This window comes from Pollicipes pollicipes, unplaced genomic scaffold (assembly GCF_011947565.3).
Source record: "Pollicipes pollicipes isolate AB1234 unplaced genomic scaffold, Ppol_2.1 Scaffold_5724;HRSCAF=6776_pilon_pilon_pilon, whole genome shotgun sequence".
Classification (NCBI taxonomy): Eukaryota; Metazoa; Arthropoda; class Thecostraca; order Pollicipedomorpha; family Pollicipedidae; genus Pollicipes; species Pollicipes pollicipes.
The window spans coordinates 54504636-54529205 of NW_023596746.1; the positions used below are offsets into that span (position 1 = coordinate 54504636).

The window sequence follows — 24570 nt, forward strand, 5'->3', positions numbered from 1 at the left end:
GCGGCGGCCCGTGAGTGGTGCGGCACCAGCGAGGTGCGGGCGAGACCGGGGCGTGCCGAGAGCCGCCGCCCGGGCGGCCCGGTGATGGTGATGAGTGCCTTCAGCCAGCTGGACCTGGAGAAGCGGCTCTCGCAGCTTAAGGACACGGCCGAGAGCATCCAGACGCTGTCCGCCTGGTGTCTGAAGCACAAACACCAGCACCGGCGCATTGTGAACAGCTGGTTCAAGATCATCAAGCGAGGTAGGTGGTCTGGCTGACCCGCCAGAGACTCCTCGGCACACTGATGTCACTGTGTCATCGGCAATTCAGGCTCCTGTGCCGGATTGTTGGTAAGAAAATGCTTGATGTTTGATAATCACAGTTATGTGGAACATGATTCATGGAAAACCAATTATTTTCACTAGAAATGAAATCCTGGCCATGCCTTCGCTCACCCCTGTTTGGGCCTCCAGCCAATACGGTGGCCGCTAGCACCGGAGGAGGGTTCATGGCGCAGCCGGGGGTCGGACCTACTTGGGAGGCGCACGTCGGAGCTGTGGTCCCAACCATCTATCAAAGTGGGAATTTTGACTTGGGGATTCATATTTCAGGGTTGGAGTACTTTTTGCCAACCAGTTTGGAGGTGGAAGTTTGTATTTGCTTCCATGTACGAGGTGGAATAAAAGGGAAGCTTAATGCGTCGGCGGTAGTTTTGCTTGTAGAGATTGACTGTTTCATGTATGCTTTGATAATCAACAACAATCAGGCAAAGTCATTGACTAGGCTCATTTAAACTTGCCTTTAATACAATACATACCTCACAACCAATGAAAACTACTAAATTACTCCCGATCTACTTTTTCAAGAGCACTCTGTAATCCGTATGTTGTTTACCCTCGCCTTGATGATGGGATCCTCCCCCCCCCCCCCCCCCTCTCCATGGTTTCATGGTTGTACTGAGGATGCCTCTCCGGAATGTAGTGCAATCGTGCATTATATTTAAGCAGTCTATGAGGCATTTATTGCGTGTATTTTCAGGCCAGAAACGTGTTCCTAGCTTTTCTGGTGTCGGAGCAGCGGCTGTTTTTGAGGAACACTGTACGGCGATCTACGGCCTGAGTGGCCTAAAAACTAGTACCAATCGCGAGATTTCGTCGGGACCAATCCGCGGGTGTTCTCTGCTAAGCTCCGTCGTCATTATTTTGGAAACGCCAGGCGGGTCGCCTTAATCCTCCGCATCAGTCCGCGTTATGAAAACTAACGATGTCGCGGAGAGCGCGCGGTGGGCCGACATTGTTACATTAACGGAGTCATGTACCATAAATGTATGCTCAAAGCACGTAAAAAGATGCATCATTGTACGCCATGAATGGGACGAGAAACATGCTTAAAAGGAATATTCTACATGAGAACATATTGTAAAGTGGAGATGACCGCTCCAGACAACACAATTTCTGTTTAGTAAATATGCTCAACACGTCGTTGTTTGATTACGTCATCGCCTTGTAAAACACTGATAGCCAGTTGAGGGCCGTTATATCTGGAAATCGTGTTCACGAACGCCACACTGAACGGTTCTGCCATTATATTTGTATTGTCGTTGATCGCGGCGTAGGTAATGGGATACCAGTATTTCAATAGCGCTACAGTGGCGTCACGGATGCCTGGGTGACCTTGAAATAGTCCTTCCTCAAATAAAAGCACATCTTCGCGGTCGCATAGCTCCGAAACCAGAGGTGTGTAGGTCTTAAGAAGGGTAGGGCTGTGAACTTCGCCGAATGATTTCAAGATGGCTCTTTCAGCTTAAAATACCTTACAGATGTGGAACACCCCCTTTAAGTGTCGTTTCGTTGCAAAGCATGGTCTCGTAGTTGTGATGTTGTTAAACTGAATAGTGCGACTTTTGGATCTGGTGTTGGAACAGCACCGGTTTTTTTAGGAATACTGCATGGCGATCCACGGCCGGTGCGGGCGGCGGGCGGCAACCGACGACACCACGGAACGCGCGCGTCAGGCCGACCTTGTTACATGACATTCATGACGTATGGCTAACTTAATGTTAGCCATACGTCATGAATACATGCTCAAGACACAAAGATATGCACCATTGTGCTCAGAATTGAACAAGAAACACCCGTGTGTTTTTTTTCTCGCCATGGGTCACATAGTCTTGCATGTGTGATGTGAAGCTGAAAAAGTTGATTTTCCGGAAAATTTGACTTCTTCACCTGGCGTGGTTGGGTAAATTACTGACCTAACAGTATAAAACTGGTACTGATCCTCTGGTTTTTCCGCGATGGTGTGTTTTTGTTTGGAAACGCCGTTCTGGGGGTTCTTATTGACCCCCCCTCCCCCCTTCTCCTATCAGTCCGCGTTATCAAAAACGGCGAATCAGGGCGAGGGTCTATGACAAAGATTCAAATACTGAGAGGGATGTTTTCAATTGTATGAGAAATTCGGAATGTTCATCATCACAGCCATAACTCAAAGGTGAATATAAGCATGTTGACTGTTTTGTAGGCCGCAATATTCCTTCAGTAAATCAAAACAAAGACGCGCATTTGGACTGGTTGTCCATCAGGCTAAGCTGTTTGCTTTCTTGGTATATCACTGTCACTTCAAGACTGGCATGGAAAAGTGGATGTAATTTAAATTATTCAAATATATATGACTTACGCACGGCACGCGAAAACGCGATTGTAGACAAGACTGACGCGGCTGTGGCTTATGTAATGTTGTGCGGTGAGAGCGCGGAGGAAACTTGGCCCGGTTGGAAGGTGTCGGTGAGGGTGGGTGGGTTATCGTTCGTGGACCTTGGTAAGAAAATTGTTTGAGATGGCTTGTTGGACGATATTAATTGATGTGACGTATGTGTGTCTGGTACTTCTTCCTTGTTGTGGGTGATATATGTACGGTTTTGTACGGGAAGCCTCGCGTGCTCATTCTTTCTAGTATGAAATTCGGAGTGTAAATTTAATATGGTTGAATTCCGCGAAAAACTTCTAGAATTCCAACACTGCCACTTATGCAGAACACTAGCGCAGTAGTTCTTTCCTCTGCGCTTATGGTTGCGGATGTCAGCAGGCATTTGCGAAACCAGGAAAGCCATCCACAGCGACCACTGCGATGCCAGCCGCGGAAGGTATTCCCATCCGCCGATAACTGGCTTTGGAGTGCAGGCTAATGCGATTAAACCTGGAAATGCGTTCCCTCCAGTAGTGATCCGGTCAGTGAGAGATGTGTTCTTCCATTTATGTGATCGCTTAGTGAAATTTGTTTTTCTGCAAATGTAATATGCTGGTTTTCACTTGGATTTTTCCGTATTCATCCTGTGTTTGGAATTTTACATGCGCTGCTCTTGTCTGCGTGTCCTTAAGGACACGGTGAAAACAGTTATTCGAAAACTATGATGGTCGTGATGCATTTGATGGGCGTGATGCAAACATTCCTTCTGTTTTTAACTGAACGCACACAGCGCTTATACATACGGAAGCGAACACAGCGGAAACACGGCGACGACACGGTTTGGAGTCGCGGCGCGGCCACCCACGGATGGACACGAATCGCGCACGCATGAGAAGATGGGTGGCTGGAAGAGCCGTCCTCAGTCTTGCCCGACTCTCAAGAGTCACGGGACTTTTAGGATAGTGACCTTAAAGGTGCTGACTTCACCCAACCAATATTCCCAAGTACACGCTCAAAAATTCAAAATCAGGTGCCGGTAGTGTAGTGGCAAACGCGTCTGCTTTAACCACTGCGCATCTGGGAAACCAGAGGTACGGGGTTTGATTCCCCGCGGTGCCCGCCCTTCCTGCCAGGGTGAGAAGCAGGCGACGCCATATAGTCTCAGCAGCTGAGTGCGTCGTAAAAGCAGCCGGAGCCTTGACCCCAGCCGGTGCGGTTGTGCCTACGGGCCCACTCCGCGTCGCTCATCAGCTGTTGATGCGGTGCGTTTAACTTCGTGAGGGGAGCGGCCCGTGGTCTCGGAGCGTCTCTGCGATAGCAAGTGGTGACTCAGAGTGAAGCCTAAGCCAGATTGTTGCATCTGTGCCTGACGTAAGGTCAGCCAGCGAGTCAGCATTCCTTCCGGCAGATAACGAAGAAGGGCCTGCCCTGCATCTGATCTTTACCGCGAAAAAACCGACAGCGGTCAGGTGGTGAAATGATAAGGGCAATGGACGACAAACGCCAAAGAATGGTGTCACCAAAACACAAGGAAAATGCCAGTTTCGAAGATGGAGACATGCTTGCTGACATAAAAGCATCGATTGTGTCATCCATTGAGAGAGCAAACCCAACACTGGGAAGAAATCGACAAAAGGCTGTCGGCTTACGAAGACAAGTCGGGCCAAATGCAAGGCGAAATCTTTACCCGAGACTAGCATATCGAAAAGCTGGAAGCAAAGCTGCAGTCGTGCCATGAGACAATGGAATGCTTGGAAGAACAAGCAGAGGAGTTAGAGCGGCAGAGTCGGTCTGCAAACTTGATTTTTTGGAGCAAACAAATCGGAAGACGCGGGGACGGCGAAGACATAGCAGCTGTCCTGATCAAGCTGATAAATGAGAGCTTTCCCGGAAAAATCGTCACAAATGCGGACTTCTCAGCAGTGCATCGCCTGCAGAATGACAACTCTGTCATCTGTGCCTTCAAGGATAAACATCTTCGAAACGTTATCAACGTAGATCGCACGAAACTGAGGCTGAGACGGCAGGACCCAGACGATACGTTGTTCGTGAATGAGTCCCTCACGAAATCAGAGCGAGAAATTTTCAGCAAGGTCCAACTGCGTAAGAAAAAGGAACGAATCTGGACCGTATACACCAAACAGGGCATTCCTTGTTTCAAGATGGGCAGGGACTCTCCGCCAACGAGAGTCTTCTCACAACAGTAGCTTGGACTGGTCATGAGGGGTGCACCGCCTGCCCTACGTTCAACTGGGCCTGTGCCCGCCTCTGCACCATCTGCCCCTGCGGCGGCCCGCCCTGTGACCACTGGCGTCCCCTGCGCTCGGGGGCCAGGCGCCCGGCAGGCGGCCGGCCGGCAGCCGTTCGCCCGCGGGCGGTCCGCTTGGGAGCGCTCGGCTGCCACGCCGGGGGCCGCCATGGAGCGGCCCGCTGGGCCGCCGTACGGCGCGGCGCTGCCGGCTGAGGCGGCGACTGCATCCGAGCTACGTGCGGGAGAGTCTTCAACTGCTGGGCCCCCTGCTGGGGCGTCATCTGCAACGGGACTTGCGGTTGAGGCATCGAGGGAGGCGGAGCGGTCAGCGGGGCAGCTGTCTGCTAAGCAGCTGCCCGCTGAGCCGCTGGCTGGCGAGGCTCCTTCGCCCTCCGGACGTCCTGTCGGAATTTGTCTCGCAGATGAAACCAGTAAAACCGCCGGTTAGTGTCGGATGTAAGTAAAACTCGAGTCCTTACCGAATGAGAAAAATAAACAAAATAAAACATTGCAAAACGCCAAACTAATTCCCTGTATTTTGCGTGAGTCGTATTGGCGGCAATCTAACCAAAGCGTCGAGATGGAGTATTTTTCAAGTGAAAGTGTTTTTGTGATCTGTATTGTTTAAGATGTAGGCGGCTTTTGCGTTTTCTGAATCAGAACGTACTCTGTTTCCACCCCTACGGACGCTCCTTGAATATCGTTAGTCAATATTGACTAGTTGACCTCGGACTAGTAACAAGTACATAGTGTGTTTTTTTCGGTTGTTCCACCGGTAGAGTTTTCCGTTTTTGGAACCTAATCGCTCTGGGCCGCGGGCTGCTGCCGCTCAGACCACTGTTAGGCCGGGTCGTGCTGATATCCGTTTATGTTGTTTGTGTTCGTTTTTTAGGATGAAAAAATGGTCTTGTAATTGGCGTATGTGTCTAGATACCTGACACGCTCACCGCTGTTTGTCTTGTATGGGAACAACTGGTCGTTGTTAAGCCTTGTGCAGTTGGCATTTAGTAAGGTTGTCCTGCTTTTCCAGCATACACAACGCACGCACTCACGCATGCACGAACGCACGAACGCACGAACGCAACCTGTCTGTGCGTGCGCGTACTTGCACCGTTGCACCAATTTATTGTTGATGGGAAACCGTTCAAGTCACGTCTGAGCTCAGGTTCATGTCTTTGAACTGCCGCGGCCTGGCGGGCAGCATAAAAGACGAGACGTAATTAACTTTCCGAGAAATTCTAGGTTTAACAATATTTCTGCCAGATACTCACGCGACTGCACGCAGCATTCCCTTTTTCAATGTGCGTTGATATGGCAAAGGTTATCATTCCCGTAAAACGTCCAACAGCGGAGGAACTGCAATTTTGTTAAAAAATCCTGTGCATGACAAACTATTGTTTGAAAGGCGTTGTCCCAATAGTCCTGTCAAGTCCCGTCAAGCTGTTCATTAATGTCAAATGGTTGAGTGCCTGGCCCCAGGCCGCGCCTAGTCAGCGCGGGACGGAACCGACTGTCCGGATTTCACGCACGGTGTGATCCCAGGCTCCACACGGGGCCGGTCTCGTGCTTCATCTTCACAAATGATGTCAGAAAACATTGGTCTGCGGGATGGCTGTCATGCACGCCGATGATGTCCGCTTTCTTGACACTGACATGCCCGCAAACATTTTCGAATTCAACTCGTGTTTGAGTAGCTCGACCATAACCCTTGAGCGGTTTTCTCAGAGCCGTGTAGAACAGAATTGACTATGATCAAGCCTCAGCAACTTAAGACTGATTAGCAGCTAACGGCATCACTTGACTACAACGAAATCAAATCTTTATCGTGCATCAAAGTCATGGATGTCAACATGGACTCCAACCGTAGCTGGGAAAACCACGTCTCAGTCACGTTCGTCGCTTCTACTGCATTCTGACGGCACTTTCCCGGGTGCGCCGCTGCGTAGCGCAAGAGGCTGAGGAAAGGATGGTAGAGGTGCTGATGCCCCCTCCCCCCCCCCCCATTTTCGATATTACGTGACCGTGTGGGCTGCGGTGGCTGCTGCATAGAAACAAAGGGCTCAAAAAGCTTTGAACTTGGGCGCGCATGTAGTCCGCGGCCGAGATGCTCACGATCACGTGTCCCCCGCGTTGCTTGAGCTGGGTTGTGTAGCCGGCAGCCGAGATGTTCACGATCACGTGTCTCCCGCGCTGCTTGAGCTGGGTTCTGTAGTCCGCAGCGGAGATGTTCACGATCACGTGTTCCCCGCGTTGCTTCAGCTGGGTTCCGTAATTCGCAGCGGAGATGTTCACGATCAAGTGTCTCCCACGCTGCTTCAGCTGGGTTCTGTAGTCCGCAGCCGAGATGTTCACGATCACGTGTCCCCCGCGCTGCTTGAGCTGGGTTGACCTAAAACAGCTTTTATGATCACCGAGTGGTATATGCTGATGATACGAAACATTCTGTCCGACACCCGTGTTCTCGAGGCGTGCCACAGATGGATGACCTCGAGGTGCCCCGAGCTGCCCCCGGGCCGGTCGTCGTGCCACAGCTGGCGGCGTGCTGCGGCTCCCGCGAGTGGACACTGAGCTTATACGCCGGTGATTTTTCCCGAGCCACTCGCGTGTCGGTCTCATGGGTAGTCCATATACCCTGGCTTATATGAACAGCCTGGTGTTCACATGCGATCGAGGTGAATCCACCACTTTTACCAGCTTGTGTGATATGCGTGTGTTTTTGCTTTCGTGTCCAATGTTCGTGACGTGAATGTCGGATTGGTCACAATTTGAGGCATCCTGAATGCAATATATATATATATATATATATATATATATATATATATATATATATATATATATATATTGACTCTACTTCCGAAAACCATTCCCTTGTGCGGCGGGGGGTGAAACCTCGTTGTGCTGGATTGCGTGAACCCGGTGGGCCGCGGAACGACCCGGAGGAAACAAAGAAAAAAAGGAATGTGAAAGACATTTGTGAAAGCCAGGCGGGCGAGCTGTGGCTCACATGTCGATGGAATGTTTGGTGAGGATGCAGAAGGCTCTGAATTACCCGTGGCTAGAACTAACCTGTATTGCCCGTATAGCGCCAACACTCACCGGCACATAGTACTGGCTGCGTTGCTGCTCCGCGGCCATCACGTTACGGGCATTGGGATAGGGGAGCGTCCTGCAAAAGGACGCGGATGAAGCAGACGCTGTGGAGGTCCTGGGGACGTAATGAGTCAACTGTGGTTGCCTCGCAATCCAGACGACGCACTCCGTGGCCACAGTGCGGCAGATGGACAGCTGCGTTATGGCTTTGTTATACCCACTGCAACGCGCAGTCACATAACATCCCAAGACCAGCAGCTGTGGCTGGTATATGCTTACGTCACCGGGCTCAACTCCCTGCTGTCGGCAAGCGCATGTGGCCGGCGACCCCGGACTGAATCTCGGCAGCTTCAGTTGCACCAACCAGTTTAATGGTAAAAGGCGCTTCGAGTCGCCGGCGATGCCTGATGCCCGCGCGGTCGCAGCTTGCACTTGTCCCCCTGTCCTCCAATCTGCTGTCCTCCTATCCTCTTGTCCTCTTGTCCTTCAATCCGTTGTCCTCTTGCTCTCCTGTTCTTTTGTCCTGTCCTCCAATCCGCTGTCCTCCTGTTCTCTTGTTCTCCAATCTGTTGTCCTGGCCTATTCTCCAATCCGCCAGCCGCTGCTTGTTCTTCAATCAGCTGCATCTTCTCCGTTGTGTTCGTCTCTGTGGACTTGTCTCTGGCGATAGTATTTTCCCAAGTTTCACGCCGGTGTGATGTCGACATTTCAGGGTGTTTTAGTCATGTTTTGGTGCTGTGACATCGCGTCTCGCTCATTCTCTAGCCTAAGTCTACAAACAGTGATTCTCAGTCTCATGCTCCGCCGTTTTGTTCAAATAAACTTTGTTATGTGACACTTAGTGCTTTGTCAATGGATGTCGTTCGTGTTCCGTTTGTTGACACAAAACGGAAATGAAAAATGTGGTTCTGGTACTAGGGTAATACGTTGGTTGGCTGCATTATTTGTTTGTGAAATCACGGCAGGGTGTACTCAGTAAGAAAAAAAACGTTGCGGCAAGAGAAGCGCATATTACGGGCGCTATGGCACGTGAGATCATGCTCCATCGGACGCCATTTTGAGCCAGGATTGTCATACAAGCCGTGTACCGTGGCGTCCCTGGGGAGAGCGAGCACAGTGTTTCGGCGTTGGCTGATTGCTTCACTGCTCGATCTTATGATGTGCTTGACATGCTCTACTTTTTTTACTGCAAACGCTGCAGCACGTTTAGGTCATGCTTACAGCACTGTCTTTGCAGTCTGCGGGCAGGGCAGCGGGGCTTTCCGGACTCACAGCTTTGGTCCTGGTCGGCCGCTTTCGCGCGGCCAGGTTCTCAGGGCGAAACCTAGGCCGTCTGCGCGACCTGAACGCTTCGGACAAAAGTTTCCACTTTGGCCGACGTGTCTTGTCGCTTATTGCATCAATGATGACAAATAAAAATGCGGTGAATTGGCCCGTTTCCAGCCATGAACTTTGGCATTGGGATTTGTACAGTACTTATGATGTATATAATGTGTATAGTCGTATAATCTATATAATATGTTAAATACTTCTGACTAAAGTATTGGGTTGAAAAACGGCTCATAACTATTCCTGGAAATAAGTGAGTGTTACATGAAAATGTGTTGCAAACATAGGCAGTTGGCAGATGTGAGAATGACCGCTTTTTTACCTTGAATATGGCATATTTGATCAATGCTGTGCTACTTAGTGATCGCCGCGCCAGGTTCCACCTTCCAAGGCACTATCACGGTTATGTCCTTCAGTCCCATGCTTGACTCGAGAACCTGGGTGGCATTCTAGGATGTATAGCAAATATTCCTAGATAGGCTCATTTGCTCCGTAATGGTAGCTGTCACTTAGCGGGAGATTCTCCACCGTATGAGCGCTAGGACCTTCTATAATGATCGTGAATTGCACACGTCAGGCAGCAGTCGTTTAGGCTTATGCTGCCAGCAAAGGACTTGGTGTATCCGCTAACAAGAAAACGGAACGAAAACGAAGAAATCAAATGAGAGAACTGAAAAAAACAGTATCGTTTTTAGTTACCTCCTGGCGAAATCAAAGCATTCGCCTAATGCGCTTGTAGGCTCACTGCAACGGTGAAGGAACGCTCGCTTGCGGTGTGACGGGTCCACGGCTGACGGAAGACAAATGCTAGTTCTGCTAGGTTGTATTAGTAAAGTCATGTAAGTTGTTCAGTGCATTAGCGGGGAACATTATTCACATAGATAAGACAGTAGTATTAGCCTTATTCCTCGGAAAAGACGGGAGAACGGAGATATAGTTGGTTTGACATTTCGGCATCATGGCTTTATCGAAACAATAGCAGAAGTCTTATGCGATTGTTTCGATAAAGGCATGTTGCTGAAATGTCAACCCAATGATATCTCCATCCTCCTGGTTTTCTCCAAGGAGTAAGGCTCATACCACTGTCGCAGTATAGTCATGCAATAATTGTTGGGCGATGTGATGACCTTATACGATGTCGAATTCGGCCCTGTCAGGTCGAATTGGACGGGAGCCAAACTAGCAATCAGTGCATCGCACTGTGTTCGGATCCTGTTGGGAAAGCATGTTGCATTGCTTTATTGAACGTTTCTGCTTGAAACTCGTTTTTATTGGAAAGTTCAGCTTCGCGGTTACGAAGTTTTGAGCTGGGTAATTATGCACAACATCAAACAGCGCATTCATTGTTGGTCTAGTTTTTCCCGCCTTGTCTTTCAAGTACACTTTGCTGCTTTCGTCGGTGTTTTCGGGGCGGGGGAGGCATGTGAACTGCTTTACTACTTTTTGTTGAAGTAATGTGTCCAACGCCACTGTTGGGCACGACATCGTTCAACGGTTTTACACTTTGATTCCCCAGAGGCTTTAGACTGGCATTCGCTGGCTCAAAAAGAAAAATTGCTAGACCACAAAGCTATAGTCATAGTGAATCGATGGAATTCATAATGGGCACTTCGTCTAAAATAGGTTAACCGCATACTTTTGACACAGGCTGCATAGATGTGCGTGGGGAATTTGAGCTGTAGTTACGTCTTTCAACACAATCATGGCCACGCACAAGCTGCTGGACGAGTTCGCAGACGAACACGTCCACCGTGTAGACCTGAATGGATCATGACTATGATCACGATATTGCATAAACAATAAAAACATATTCTGCTCGCATTGTTTATGCATCTAAATAGTGGTGTTGCAACCGTTGAACCATTGTTCGCTTAGGACCCTTGGCGGTCACGCTATCTCCCTGCCGGGCCAGGACTCCAGCTGGTTAACTACTATTCGTTATATATATATATATATATATATATATATATATATATATATATATATATATATATATAATGTGTGTGTGTGTGTGCATGTATATTTGGTTATTTATGATAGCAACAACTAAGCACGCGTAATAACCACAGAACGCAATATCTGTCAGCTCTGGTCATTAATACAGGACAAACGTGAAAGTCTATATTTTGTTCTGCATCATTTTGCGCATTTATATCGTAAACCAAAAAGGAATTTAACGGACAGCTGTGTAGTTGAATCTAATAAAAGACCCCGATATCTGCGTCATTTTTGTTCTGAGCTCCCTTTTGGTCGTTTTGAAATTAAAGTAAGTTGAAGTGGCTCGTGGGTAGTGCGGTTGGTATGGATTTTGTTTGTTCACTTTATGTTGTCGGCAACGTCTCGAGCTACAGATTTATGATAAGTGCATTCAGTGTGTATATGGATTGAATGTGTGTATTAAGATGGGCTAGAAATCTTGGTAAGACAGGTCGTAACTATTTCTCACTTTTCTTCGTTACAAGGCCCCAAAAATGAGTTGGTTAAAGCCGAAGGGGTTGAAGCGGTGGCATTGCTCCAGCTCGTAAAAGGCGGTCCTGTGCGATATCCGATCGACGAATTTGTGGTAGTATAGGTATGCCACTCTGCCGACAGAATGAGGTTAAGCGTAAATGTTTACACAACTTGCCGGCTAGGAATGCGTCTTTGCACGTGCCAAAGATCACGGTGCCACATCAAGAGCACGCGTCATACCGTACGCGCATCCTTTGTCCAAAATCAAGGTACTCACCCGTTGTAACGACGTGTTTAAAAACAGGACCTAATCGTGTCCGAACTCACCTGCAAGCATATGATTGACCTTGATACTTAATTATCTCCTTGCGATAAGGCTATATTGTCTCATTAAGGGCGTGCAGTCTCAGCAGCCTCGTCAGAGGAGTCGAAAACAAAGTCCTGCAATTAGTAATTTCACTGAGATCGAAAATACCTACGAGTCTAACTAACCCCCCCAAAAATTAGATGGGATTGGTATGTTCTGAGGTACGCAACAAGAAACCGTAAGCCTTTTTTTAACGGTTAGGCTGATCCAAGTAGTTTGACTTACTTTCCTTGCGTCCGTCTGGGCGGTTCCGTGTTGAGAACCGGAAGCAGGCGGCCGATGACGCGGGAAACAGGCGCTATCCCCCGCCTCTTGTTCTGTGCCCTCCGGCGCGCGCTGTCTGCAGTGGCGGCCGTCAGTGTTAAGCAGTCGGCCGATGACGCGGGAAACAGGCGCTATCCCCCACCTCTTGTTCTGTGCCCTCCGGCGCGCGCTGGCGGCGCTGGCGGCCGTCAGCGTTTGTATTCATAAAGCACTTGTCATAGCGTTTGCATGCCTTATCTTCGCCATCCTGCTAACACGCCGTGCCTCTGCCTGCAGCCAAAGTGCAGCAGCGGCTGCCGCTGTTCTACCTGGCCAACGATGTCATCCAGTACAGCAAGCGGAAGAGCCTGGACTTTGTGCCGTCATTCCAGACGGTGCTGGAGGGCGCCATGCCGCTCGTCAGGTCAGGGTGACTGGACTGGGGCTGAAGCTCGTGTGGTCACGTGTCGACTGGACTGGGACTGGGGCTGGAGCTGGGTCTGTCGAGGTCACGTGTCGACTGGACTGGGGCTGGAGCTGGGTCTGCCGAGGTCACGTGTCGACTGGACTGGGACCGGAGCTGGGTCTGCCGAGGTCACGTGTCGACTGGACTGGGGATGAAGCTCGTGTTGTCATCTGTGGACTGGACTGGGGCTGGAGCTGGGTCTGCCGAGGTCACGTGTCGTCTGGTCTGGGGTTGGAGCTCGGTCTGTCGAGATCACGTGTCGACTGGACTGGGACCGGAGCTCGGTCTGCCGAGGTCACGTGTCGTCTGGTCTGGGGCTGGAGCTCGGTCTGCCGAGGTCACGTGTCGTCTGGTCTGGGGCTGGAGCTGGGTCTGCCGAGGTCACGTGTGGACTGGACTGGGGCTGGAGCTGGGTCTGCCGAGGTCACGTGTCGACTGGACTGGGGCTGGAGCTGGGTCTGCCGAGGTCACGTGTCGACTGGACTGGGGCTGGAGCTGGGTCTGCCGAGGTCACCTGTCGACTGGACTGGGACCGGAGCTGGGTCTGCCGAGGTCACGTGTCGACTGGACTGGGGCTGGAGCTGGGTCTGCCGAGGTCACGTGTCGACTGGACTGGGGCTGGAGCTCGGTCTGCCGAGGTCACCTGTCGACTGGACTGGGGATGAAGCTCGTGTTGTCATTTGTCGACTGGACTGGGGCTGGAGCTCGTGCGGTCACGTGTCGACTGGCCGGGGGCTGGAGCTCGGTCTATCGAGGTCACGTGTCGTCTGGCCTGGGGCCGGAGCTCGGTCTGCTGAGGTCACGTGTCGCCTGGCGTGGGGCTGGAGCTCGGTCTGCCGAGGCCACGTGTCGTGTGGCGTGGCTGGGGCCATCGGGCCTTTGCTGTGTCAAGCAGTCGTGCTCTGCATGTTTACGGACTGTGCTCTCTGTGTGTCGACCGCCCCCACACTGTGAACCAACTGACTGAGAGTTCGTGTGTGGAGCTGCTATGTGTTCCGCCTGAGTGCTGTGGGCGTGGACAGAGTCTGATGTCCGTACCGGCTGGCCCTGCCCGGTTTGCCGACAGACTGTGGTGTAGGTATCGGGCGAATCTTGCCTTCGTGTCAACTGACGCTGTTGGGTGTACCGGCTGTTGGGTCTCCCTGTGTGCCGAGTGAACTTCTTGTTCGTATCGGCTGGCTCTGCGTTTTGTACGGGCTGACTGTTCTGGGTCTTGGTGTTGGAGGGTGTAGTAAGCATCAACGAGCTGTGCTGTGTTAACTAACCCTGTTTGGTGATGGTTTCGTGTGACTCCTCACCGACCGGCCGATGTATCTCGTCCATCAAAGGCAGCCTCTGAACGACTTAACAGCCGTGGCAGCCTTGTCGCCTCCTCGGCCAAGCACCTGCCGTGGTTGTAAATGTGAGGTTCGGATGTCGGGCGTGAGGCTCCCTGCCGGTTTGGCTGGCCGTCCTTTTGTGGTCCTGCCGCCCTGACCGACCTGACGTCCCCTCCCCGCGGTGCTGACGCCCGTGCCGTCTCCAGGGACGAGAAGCTTCGGCCGGCTATCTCGCCGTCCTGCTGTGGTCCTGCCGCCCTGACCGGCCCGACGTCCCCTCCCCGCGGTGCTGACCCCCGTGCCGTCTCCAGGGACGAGAAGCTTCGGCCGGCTATCTCGCCGTCCTGCTGTGGTCCTGCCGCCCTGACCGGTCCGACGCCCCCCTCCCCCGGCGCTGACCCCTGTGCCGTCTCCAGGGACGAGAAGCTTCGGCCGGCTATCTCGCCGTCCTGCTGTGGCCCTGCCGCCCTGACCGACCCGACGCCCCCCTCCCCCGGCGCTGACGCCCGTGCCGTCTCCAGGGACGAGAAGCTTCGGCCGGCTATCACGCGCATCCTGAAGATCTGGGACGACCGCGGCATCTTCCCGCAGGAGTTCATCGCCACGCTCACCAACGTCGTTAGCAACGTCAGCAAGGCGGACACCAAGGAGAACGCCCAGATCCTCTCCGACTTCAGGGTACGCGACTCCTGGGCGGTCGCAGCAGCGGCCGCGGGCCCGCTCGAATGTGGAACTGTTGGTCTGGGACGGTGGTACAGGCGGAGTACGGTGAACGGTGGCCTTTGCAACTCTCATTGATATGCCTTGCTGCTTGGGATAGGATGAAAGGCACGTCATTCGAACTCTGTACCTTCGGGAGCTTGTGATTTTAGAGGGTTAAGAGGTACCAGGCGTCTTTGGAGCTATTCACGCTTAAAAAGAAAGTGCAAACTCCCGTATTGTAGCCTTCTCTCGTTGACCACTACGCGAGGGATGCTCGCCGACGATGGCCAAGTCGGCAGTGTGCGCGGCTGGGGTTGTGTTGTCGAGGGGTGGGTTTGGTGCTGTGTGTACTGTTGTCACAATGGCGACCGGTAGTCGGGAGCCAAGGTGTTTCAATTCATTCCCAGGTTGTTTTACTTTTCAAGTGTAATGCGATTTACTGTCAAACATCATCCAGCAGCAAACCCTAATCATGCGCCAGATGCTAGGCGGCACAACAGGTATCAAGTCAAGCGTGCCATCCCATCACCAGTTTCGTTTTCCTCGGTTATCAGAGCCAGACGCCAGTGTGTGGCGGTGTGCTGACGTGGTAACTGGCCTTGTATGTGCTGAATATCGGCAGCCGTCACTGCGGCCCGGGGACCTGGTGTGCCCTCACCCGCCCGCGTGCCCCGCCGTCTCTGCGGCCCGGGGACTTGGTGTGCCTTCAGCCGCCCGCGTGCCCCGCCGTCTCACTGCGGCCCGGGGACTTGGTGTGCCTTCACCCGCCCGCGTGCCCCGCCGTCACTGAGGGCCCGAGCGCCTGGGCGTACCTTCACCCGCCCGCGTCCCCGCCGTCTCTGCGGCCCGGGGACTTGGTGTGCCTTCACCCGTCCGCGTATCCCGCCGTCTCACTGCGGACCCGAGGACCTGGGTGTGCCTTCACCCGCCCGCGTCCCCCGCCGTTACTGCGGCCCGGGGACTTGGTGTGCCTTCAGCCACCCGCGTCCCCGCCGTCTCTGCGGCCCGGGGACCTGGTGTGCTTTCACCCGCCCGCGTGCCCCGCCGTCACTGAGGGCCCGAGCGCCTGGGCGTACCTTCACCCGCCCGCGTCCCCGCCGTCTCTGCGGCCCGGGGACTTGGTGTGCCTTCACCCGTCCGCGTATCCCGCCGTCACTGAGGGCCCGAGCGCCGGGGTGTGCCTTCACCCGCCCGCGTCCCCCGCCGTTACTGCGGCCCGGGGACTTGGTGTGCCTTCACCCGTCCGCGTATCCCGCCGTCTCACTGCGGACCCGAGGACCTGGGTGTGCCTTCACCCTCCCGCGTGCCCTGTTGCAGACCAGCGACCTGATCAAGCACGTGCGGGAGGTGGACGAGACCGAGAAGGAAACGGACAAACGACTCAAGGCCATCAACGACGGCGAGTTCCACGTCTCGGACACGGCCATCGAGGAGCTGCGAGCCAATGTCAAGTGTGAGTGGCGCAGTCGGCCGCGCCGAGCAGGGCCGCTCCGGTGTCGGGTGGGGCCCCTCCGTCGAGCGCGTGGGAAGGGCGCACGCCGGACGGGGCGGACAGTGGGACGTGTTGTGGTGGCTTGTAGTGGACTGGCCGTCGACCGTTGGTGGGTTAGCTGTGGCGCGAACGGCCTGTCGCGTCTCTCCGTCCATCACCATCGCTGCGCGTCTCCCTGGCAACGCTGTGGGCCTGCCGAAGGCTCTCCGCACTCGCCGTGGTCCCCGACAGGCCCGCAGCCCTGGGCCCCTGGCGGTCCTATAGCCCTGGTCCGCGGCAGTCCCACAACCATTGGTGTCCTGACAGACGTACAGCCCTTGGGCCCCTTACAGTCCCACAGCCCCCGGTCCCCGACAGTTTTACAGCCACTGGGCCCCCGGACCGTCCTGCGGTTTCGGACCCCGACAGCGCTACACCCCCCGGGCCCCCGGCAGTCCTACAACCCTTCGTCTCCGACAGTTCTACAGCCCCTGGTCCGCGGCAGCCCCACAACCCCTGGCCCCTGACAGTCCTACAGCCCCTGAGCCCCTGGCAGTCCTACAGCCCCTGGTCCCCGACAGTCCTACAGCCATTGGACCCCTGGCAGTCCTACAGCCCCTGGTCCCCGACAGTCCCACAGCCATTGGACCCCTGGCAGTCCTACGGCCCCTGGGCCCCGACAGCCCCACAGTGCCGGCTCCCCCACAGCCCGTCGTCCCCTCCAGCCGTCCTCACCCGCCCGCTGACCGCCACGCCTACCGTCGGCAGCGCGTTCGCAGTCGAAGCTGTTCGTCAGCGAGCTGGAGGAGGGCATCCGCGCCGTGGAGCGGTACGTGTCGGCGCTGGACCGCGAGATCCAACAGCGCGCCGAGCTCATCGAGCAGCTGGAGCGCAGCGAGATCTACTACGAGACGCAGCGCAACGACGCCAAGGTGGTGGCCGTGGTACGTGGTCGGGCGGCGGTGGCGGCAGCACGCGGGCCGGGCGGCTGGGCGCCGGCGAGCGCGAGGAGACGCTACGTCGCCAGCTGCGCCTGTCCGTCGCCATGTTTTGGTCCGGCGGCGTGGACGGCGACATGTGCTTGGTAGGCCCCCGGGGCTTGATTAGTTTTGGATTAGAACGTTTCGCTTGCTATTTGTTAGATCACGACGGTGCCTGATGTTTCGAGATTGATGGCTATTTGGAAGTGTGTTGACATGCTGTTTTTGATATGGTATTATAGTTGTTAAACTGTTATTCGCTGTTCTCCATTCGTGGAGGGGAGGGGAAGTCCGTTGCCCGCTTGAAGCCGCGCCATGTCACCCCGGTGGACTGGGGCACCGGGACTGGACGTGTCTGCTCGGTGCAGTGCAGTCCTTCTACGCGCAGGCATACAAGAACTTCAGCAAGCGGGTGCGGGAGATGAAGAAGAAGGTGGAGGAGGGGCTGCCCGACCTCCCGGACGTGTCGCCGGTGCCGTCGCCAGACATCAACGCGCCCTCACCGACCAACTCGGACGACGGTCTGCAGCTGCCCGACGACGGTACGGTCTCCGCTGACCTTAGGGCAGGTCAGGTCAGGTCACCGACGTCCCCTACACCGCCCGGGACCGGGCCGGTCCTGCACAAACTCCAGTCACAGGGGTGTGGTCGGCAGCTGGGGTGGCGGGCCCCAGGGGAGCACCCGTCCGGCTCCCTCTCCCTGGCGATGCGCCTTGAACGCAGCCCGTGCTTGGGCTGGGCTGCTTGTGTTCTGGCGTACACGTGGTACATAACATTTCTTTGACCGTATTTTGTCATGGGATGACCTGAACTTGTTGATGTTTAGACCAATGTTTATTAATACTTAGTTGACATCACCATGTCTGGTAGTTCAGTTGACGTGCTGAATGACCTTCGTGGATAATTTTCACTGTCTTGCAGTAATACCTTTGAATTTTTGGTGCATGTATTGGATTGAGAAACCTGGTAGGAATAAAAACAGGTGTGTTCGCGCAGTTATTGCACTTTTGCGTTCCGTCTTTTGGCTTTAATATCGTGATCTTCAATGTTTGGAACACTCCACGGTCACTGTTAGTCGCGTTCTTTTTTTAACCGTTTTGTAATTTGGAAGTCTTGTAACGGTTTTGTAGTTATTTTCTTCTATTGCAAAGCGATGGTGATTGTTCCCTGTGTTGTGGATCTGGAGGGACCGCGATGAAAACTGCGCTTCTTTTTTGAGTGCATGACATTGTACTGTGCTTTGTTGTTGGTTCGCACAGTCCGTCCAGAGGTCACAGGGTCCTATCACGTGCAGCCGAGACATTTGTTTTCACCGCGTGGAAGACGAATCATGGACTGGTCCGTTTGCATAGTTGGGCTGGGCTCATATTTACCTGCTGCTTTTGGGAAGCCTGACTCCACTACAGGGGCCAAGATTGTATAGTCACGTGCCAGTCGTCGGACCGTCTCTAAGCGTCGGTGAGAGATGCATTGGGCGGTGTGTGGAGCGCGTCCGTGTGTACAGCGGCTGCTGTGTGTGTGCATTCAGCCGGGAGCAGCGACAAGACGGACCCGCGGTCGGAGATCGAGCGTCTTCTCGGCAGCTGGACGTCCGGCAACACGTCCAACAGTCCCAAGGTGAGAGCGCTGCCGGGTGACGCGGCGCCTCCGCTCGGCCGCTGTCAGCACCGGACCCCGACCGTGGCCGTCGCCTGGTCGTGGCCGTCTCCTGTTCCCGGCCTTGCCTGCGCCGGTACGTCGGCGGTCCCTGTCAGCCCGGTCGCTGCACGGCTGGTGCTCTCCCCGGCTCTCTGGCGTCCGTTTGCCATGGCCGCGGCGGCATCAGTGACGTGCAGCTCGCTGTCTGCGCGTCAGCTGGCTCATGTGGTCGCGCGGACCCGCCGCTGCCTGCCGGGGTAAGTACGCCAGCTCTCACACGTAGCCTGCCGCTCCTGGAATGATCGTCGATATTGGGCACGGGGTGAGGCAATGTTCGAAGGCCTGCTTCCGCGTAGCCGTCGAAAGTTAGCTTTACTCGTCCTCGGCTCCACCGATCGTACCTGGAGAGTGGAACGGCTTGGCAGCACCACGGCTGGGATGGTGGGGCTGATAGCCGGGTCCCGTCGCCCGTCATCTGTCCAGCTCCCTCGTGCGCTGTTCGATCGCTGCTCGTGTGCGAATCACAGGATGACTGTTACTGGTGTGAATTCGGCCATTCAGACCATAACCCTCCGTCGTTGAAAGTTGACGACAGCCTGTGTCTCGAGTCGTATCGCCCGCCCCCGCTCATAGCTCGGCTGTCCGCTCCACGCCCCCTTGCGCCCTCGCCTGGCACCAGCCGGTCCGTGCCACGCCTGGTCTCGGCCGGTCACCGGGCCGCCCCGGACCGCCCCCACCCCCGACTGGTCCTCTGACGCCGGCCGGCCGGCGCGCGTCGTCAGTCGACAGGCGCGCCGGAGAACGGCGCCCCGTCCGGCCTGGCCGGCCTAGCGGCGGCGGCCGACGGCGCGGCCGGCAGCTTCCTGGGCCTGGCGGCGGCCGGCGGCGAGCCGTTCCCGGCCGCGCTGGCCGCCGACCTCTTCCCGAGCCGCAGCCCGCTGGCGACGCTGCTGCCGGGCCGCGACACGCCGCCGCCGCCGCCGCCGCTGCCGCCGGCGCCGGCGCTGCCCGCCGAGTCAGGCTCCAGCATCACGGTGGTGACGGGTGTGCAGCAGGGCGGCACCGTGTCGGCGCGCGACACGCCGCTCGAGGACGATCACGACTATGTGAGTGCGCCGGTGTCCGGCCGGTCTCCCGGTTTCGGCCTGGGTCGCTGCCGCGTGGGCAGCGTATACGGCAGACGATTCGTCGCACCGCTGGATGAAGGCTGCTGTGCTCTTGACTTTGGAGTGTATCCAATTGTCTGATTTGTGTTTGTGTTGCGTGTCTTACATGCGTTATGAAACATGCCAATGTTGTATGCAAAAGCGCGCTGCATACACGCTGCGAGTGACCGGTGTTCCAGCCGCGTCAATCCCTGTGTCTGAAGCCGGAGTATGACGGCCACGCCCTGCGCCGCAGGAGGACGACTACGAGGCGGGCCCGTCCGGTGGCCAGCTGTCCGACTTCATGCGGCTGATCGGGCAGAAGCTGCAGGCGAGCGCGGCACCGGAGCCGGCGCGGACGTTCACCAGCCAGCCGCCGCCGCCGGCCGCGTCTGTCGTGCAGATCCCAGGCCTGGACCTGACGCGGCCGCCGCCGGCGCTGCCCGGCGCCTCCCAGCCGCCGGCCGGCGCCGGACTGTGGAGCTTGCCGCCGCCGGTGCCGCCGCCAGAGCGCGCGCGCTCCTGGGAGGAGCCGCCCGACGCGCCCTGCTCGCCGCCCCAGTACGAGAAAGGTAACAGCGCGTATAACTCGCAGATTGACCTCCCCCCAGCGTTCAAGGCGGTGGAGGAGAGCCGGCTGCCTTTCAGCACGGACACGGACCACCGCGTGCTGCCGCCGCCGCTACCGGTGCCGCCGCCCACCGCCGCTGCCGTCGCCGCCGCCGCCGTGCCGTCAGCCGACTCGGACCTGCGGCAGCCGTCGGTGGCCGACTCGGACCACCGGCTGTGGGATCGCAGTGTGGACGACTTCATCTCGCAGGTGACGGACAGGGATTACCGGCGGCGCGGAGACGAGGACTACCGGCCGCCGCTGACCGACCTGGCCGGCGACGACGACCACCACTCGCTCGACATGGAGATCTCCGACGACGAGGGGCGCCGCGCGTCCGGCGGCACGCCGGGCCGCGCCGCCCCGGTGGGGACCCCGGGCCGCGGGTCGGCCACCGTCCCGACCGCCGAGGTCATGGTGGTGTCGCCGGGCGCCCCCGCCTCGGCGGCGGCCCCTCCCGAGCTGGTGCACATCGACGACGACGAGCCGGAGCGGGACGTCGCCGCCGACGAGGCGGAGGCGGACGAGCCGAGCCTCTCGAGCTGGTCGTCGAGCGTCGGCTCGCCTGAGCCGGAGGAGGGCCGTAGCGAGCGGCACCGCAGTCGTGAGCACCGCAAGAAGCGCCGCCGCCGCGACAGCGCCGGCCACCGGCACAAGAAGGAGCGGCACCACTCGGCCAGCCGCACCGGCAAGCGCGACCGTCGGCCGTCGGGCGAGGCGCGCCGGCGACGCTCCGACAGCGACGAGCGCGACGAGCGCCGCCGCCGCGACAAGCACGCTGTCAGGGCCAAGAAGAGGCGCTCGTCGGAGCGCGAGAAGGAGCGCCCGCGCGACAAGGACCGCGAGAAGGGACGCTCGCGCGACCGCGACAGGGAGCGCGAGCGCGAGAAGGAGCGCTCGCGAGAGGAGCGCGAGAAGGGCCGCTCGCGCGACCACGGTCGCTCGCGCTCGCGTTCCAGGGAGCGCGACCGCAGCGAGGGCCGGCGCCGGAGCGGCGGCGGCGGCTTCGACTACAGCCAGGTGGGTGCCGGCGCGCACAAGGCGGGCGGCAGCGGTGCGACGCACCGCGACAGAGGCAGTCGGCGTTGGTAAGGCCGGACTGAGCGGGGCAGGCGGGCTGCCAGTCGACGACACGTGTTTGCAGGGATACGTAGGCGGTGGGGCGTCTTTGGCGAATGGAGGCTGTAACCGAGTTGACGTGAAGCTTGCGTTTTGACTGGATGTTCCAGCGTGATTTATGGATTTCTTTGTTTCATTTTTGCTGTTCACTTTATTGGCTTGCGTTCGGCGGGCTGCCTAGTTAAGCTTGTATATCGGCATTTTGCTGTGACGACCGGCAAGTGAGCGCTGTATCCGACGTCGGAGATCGCCGTCCGCTCGCCTGCGAGCGAGCTGTCGCCTCCGCGCGGCGCTAGCTCTGTACGAGTCGGCGGGCCGGCCCTGTGCGCCGGCGACATATCGCGTTCGCGTGATGTCGGCGCTGTAGTGACCTGTGCGGTGCGCGCGCGAGCAGTGTGTGTGTGTGTGTGCATGTGTGCACTTGTCGCGCCGACGAAGCTGTCTGAACGGGCACGGTGTAGTAGAGTAAACGTCCTGTCCGCGCCAAAAGAACGATGCCACGTCGATCTCTGCTTTGATTGGAGGTGGGCCGTGCCGAAAATGAACGTGCGCAGACCATCGCTTGCCGATCCGTCTGGACTCGGCGCCTTTTGGTCGCCGCATCTCATTCTCGGTGACCTGCTGAGCTCCAAGGAGGGCATGTCCTAGTTTCGATAGAGAAAGGTTGAGGAGAGTCGACAGAAGTCTCTTGATCGGCATTTGGCCGTGAAGAAGTTGTAATTGGGAGGCTGTTAATAGTCGGTGGTGGCAATGTTATGAAAAAGGGCGAATAGGGTTGGGGGACTGCCCTAAGGAACGTTGAAAGATTGGTTCACAGGCGCAGGAGGACTTGAACCCGTGAAAATAGGAGGAATTGACAGCAGATGAGCAGTATGGTCCATGGGCGACTTAAAAACTTAGGCGCCCCATGAAAGAAGACCGTTGCCGGTGAAAAAAGGGGGTTTCTGCAGTAGACTAGGAGACCAACCCATAAGAGACTGGGAGACAACGCTGAGTCGGGGACACTTCGCAGGACAATCTCGAATCCCCTCTCCTAAAACCCCTCTCCAGGGCACCTTAACAATGTTCCATGGAAGATGAGGTGAATGTTCTATACGATCCACAGACGAATTGGCGACCGTTCCGCTTCAGTGTGTGCGTGGGGGGGGGGGGGGGCTATTCCACTTCGTCGCGCGCAACTAAGTCAACTCTGCGAGGCGGTAGGAGACCTTCATAGTTGGCTTGAGGCCTGTTGCTCGGCAGGAAGGGTCTTAGGGGACTGCTTCACGTGAGACCAAGACTTCCATGGGGGACACGGGCGATATGTTAATCGATATTTAGATGTTTTAGTGGTCGACTCCTGAATTAATGCGTGGGCATGTGCAGTGGCAAAGAATGTATGGAGGGCCTGCCTTTGGCGATGGGTGTGTAGATGGTGCAGACCCCCCCCCCCCCCCCTCCTCCCCCTGAGGTCCTGCTATGTGCTATTTGGCGCTCCCAGACAGCAAGGCGATGTCCTGGAGCAAAGAGCCCTGCGGTGGCCGCTGCATTTTGGTCCGCCGCTCCGACCACGAACGTGTCACGTCCGGTGGTGCAGCAGGTCCTTGTGCAGCTTCCAGATCATTCATGGGGCTGTCAACGGACACCGGTGCAGACAGCCACGTGGGCGCGCTGTCCACTGACGCCCCTAGAAAAGACCAGAGGCTCCACGGCAACCTCTGCGCCGCTGCACGGTGGACGAGCATGTCGTGGCAGCAACGTTAGCCGGCCTGTGTCGTGTGACCTATTTGAGGCCTGAGCTGGTCGTTTTCTGTCAGGTTGTGGGTGGTGTCAGGGATAAAGAGAACGCGGCCTTGGCTTCGGTGCTGCTGTTTACGCCAGTGGTGAGGGATTTAGAGGATACTGCGCCGTCCGTCTGCAGGTCAGATCAGAAGTGCTTGTTGGTCAGGTCAGTTTAGAATCGCACGAAATTGTCATCAGATGGATGAATCCCCGTGGCTGATATTACAGCCTCTTCAGGTCGATGCCAGCTGGCGCTTAAGTAATCGTGGAAGGCAACGACGGCTATCCGCTTGATTGGGATTTTGAGCGGCTTTACTAAAGTTTCTACTGATGTTTCGGAGGAAGTTGTGGAAATGATTGAGGTCTTTGCTGGAATTGTAGAGCGTGGGAAGCATCTGCAGGAGGTGGAAGCTCGCCGGAAGAAAATCAGCACTTATTGAGCGTTCACCGGGCACTGAGACGCGTAATGACCAGGGGCCACCAATTTTTGATGGGGGGACCAAGTCGTGTAAGATCATCAGGACACTTGAATAAAGGGAAATTAATAAGAGATTACGCGTCTTCTAACTGGCGTTTTCGAAAATGATCATTGCTATGCAAATCCCACATGTGTCTGGGGTTGCGCCACCGTGAGGCGTGGAGGCTCGGAAACCGGGGAGGGGGCAGGGGCTGAGACCCACGACTTTCTGAAAATCTAGTATCGACACTTTGAACGTGGACTGGAGTGAAACGGTCCAAATGGAATGAAACAATATTTTGTTTCCGCTCCATACGGGCGGAAACAAAATATCGCCGTGTCGGAACCACTCAGTGCAGTGTATCCAGACCAGCAGCAGTGCCAAAAGTTTCGCATGGTGATATTGCATGCATTTTTATGTCGTAGGTACACTCTGCCCTGTACTGTCGGTTCCAAAAGTGTTGACTGTTTGCTTGTGGAAAAATCGTAATCGAGAGGAAAGCCGG

At 56.0% G+C, this 24570-nt stretch overlaps 1 protein-coding gene across 1 annotated transcript; it reads left to right on the forward strand.

Annotated features, from left to right (window-relative positions):
- LOC119103212 (regulation of nuclear pre-mRNA domain-containing protein 2) lies at positions 1–21819 on the forward strand. The gene is made up of 13 exons (XM_037226656.1): positions 1–241; positions 12694–12820; positions 14703–14859; positions 16201–16336; positions 17123–17298; positions 17723–17876; positions 18863–18951; positions 19755–19788; positions 19993–20078; positions 20374–20448; positions 20875–20937; positions 21241–21419; positions 21513–21819. The coding sequence occupies exons 1-13, from the start codon at positions 85–87 to the stop codon at positions 21817–21819; spliced, it is 1740 nt and encodes a 579-aa protein (XP_037082551.1). The 5' UTR covers positions 1–84.
- Positions 21820–24570: the final 2751 nt, after the last annotated feature.

Excerpts from the sequence above, each read along its gene's own strand:
- LOC119103212 (XM_037226656.1), top strand. The coding sequence starts at position 85 with ATGGTGATGAGTGCCTTCAGCCAGCTGGACCTGGAGAAGCGGCTCTCG. Across the intron at positions 14,860-16,200 it reads AGATCCTCTCCGACTTCAGG|ACCAGCGACCTGATCAAGCA; the intron begins GTACGCGACTCC and ends GCCCTGTTGCAG. Across the intron at positions 20,079-20,373 it reads TCGAGGACGATCACGACTAT|GAGGACGACTACGAGGCGGG; the intron begins GTGAGTGCGCCG and ends CCTGCGCCGCAG.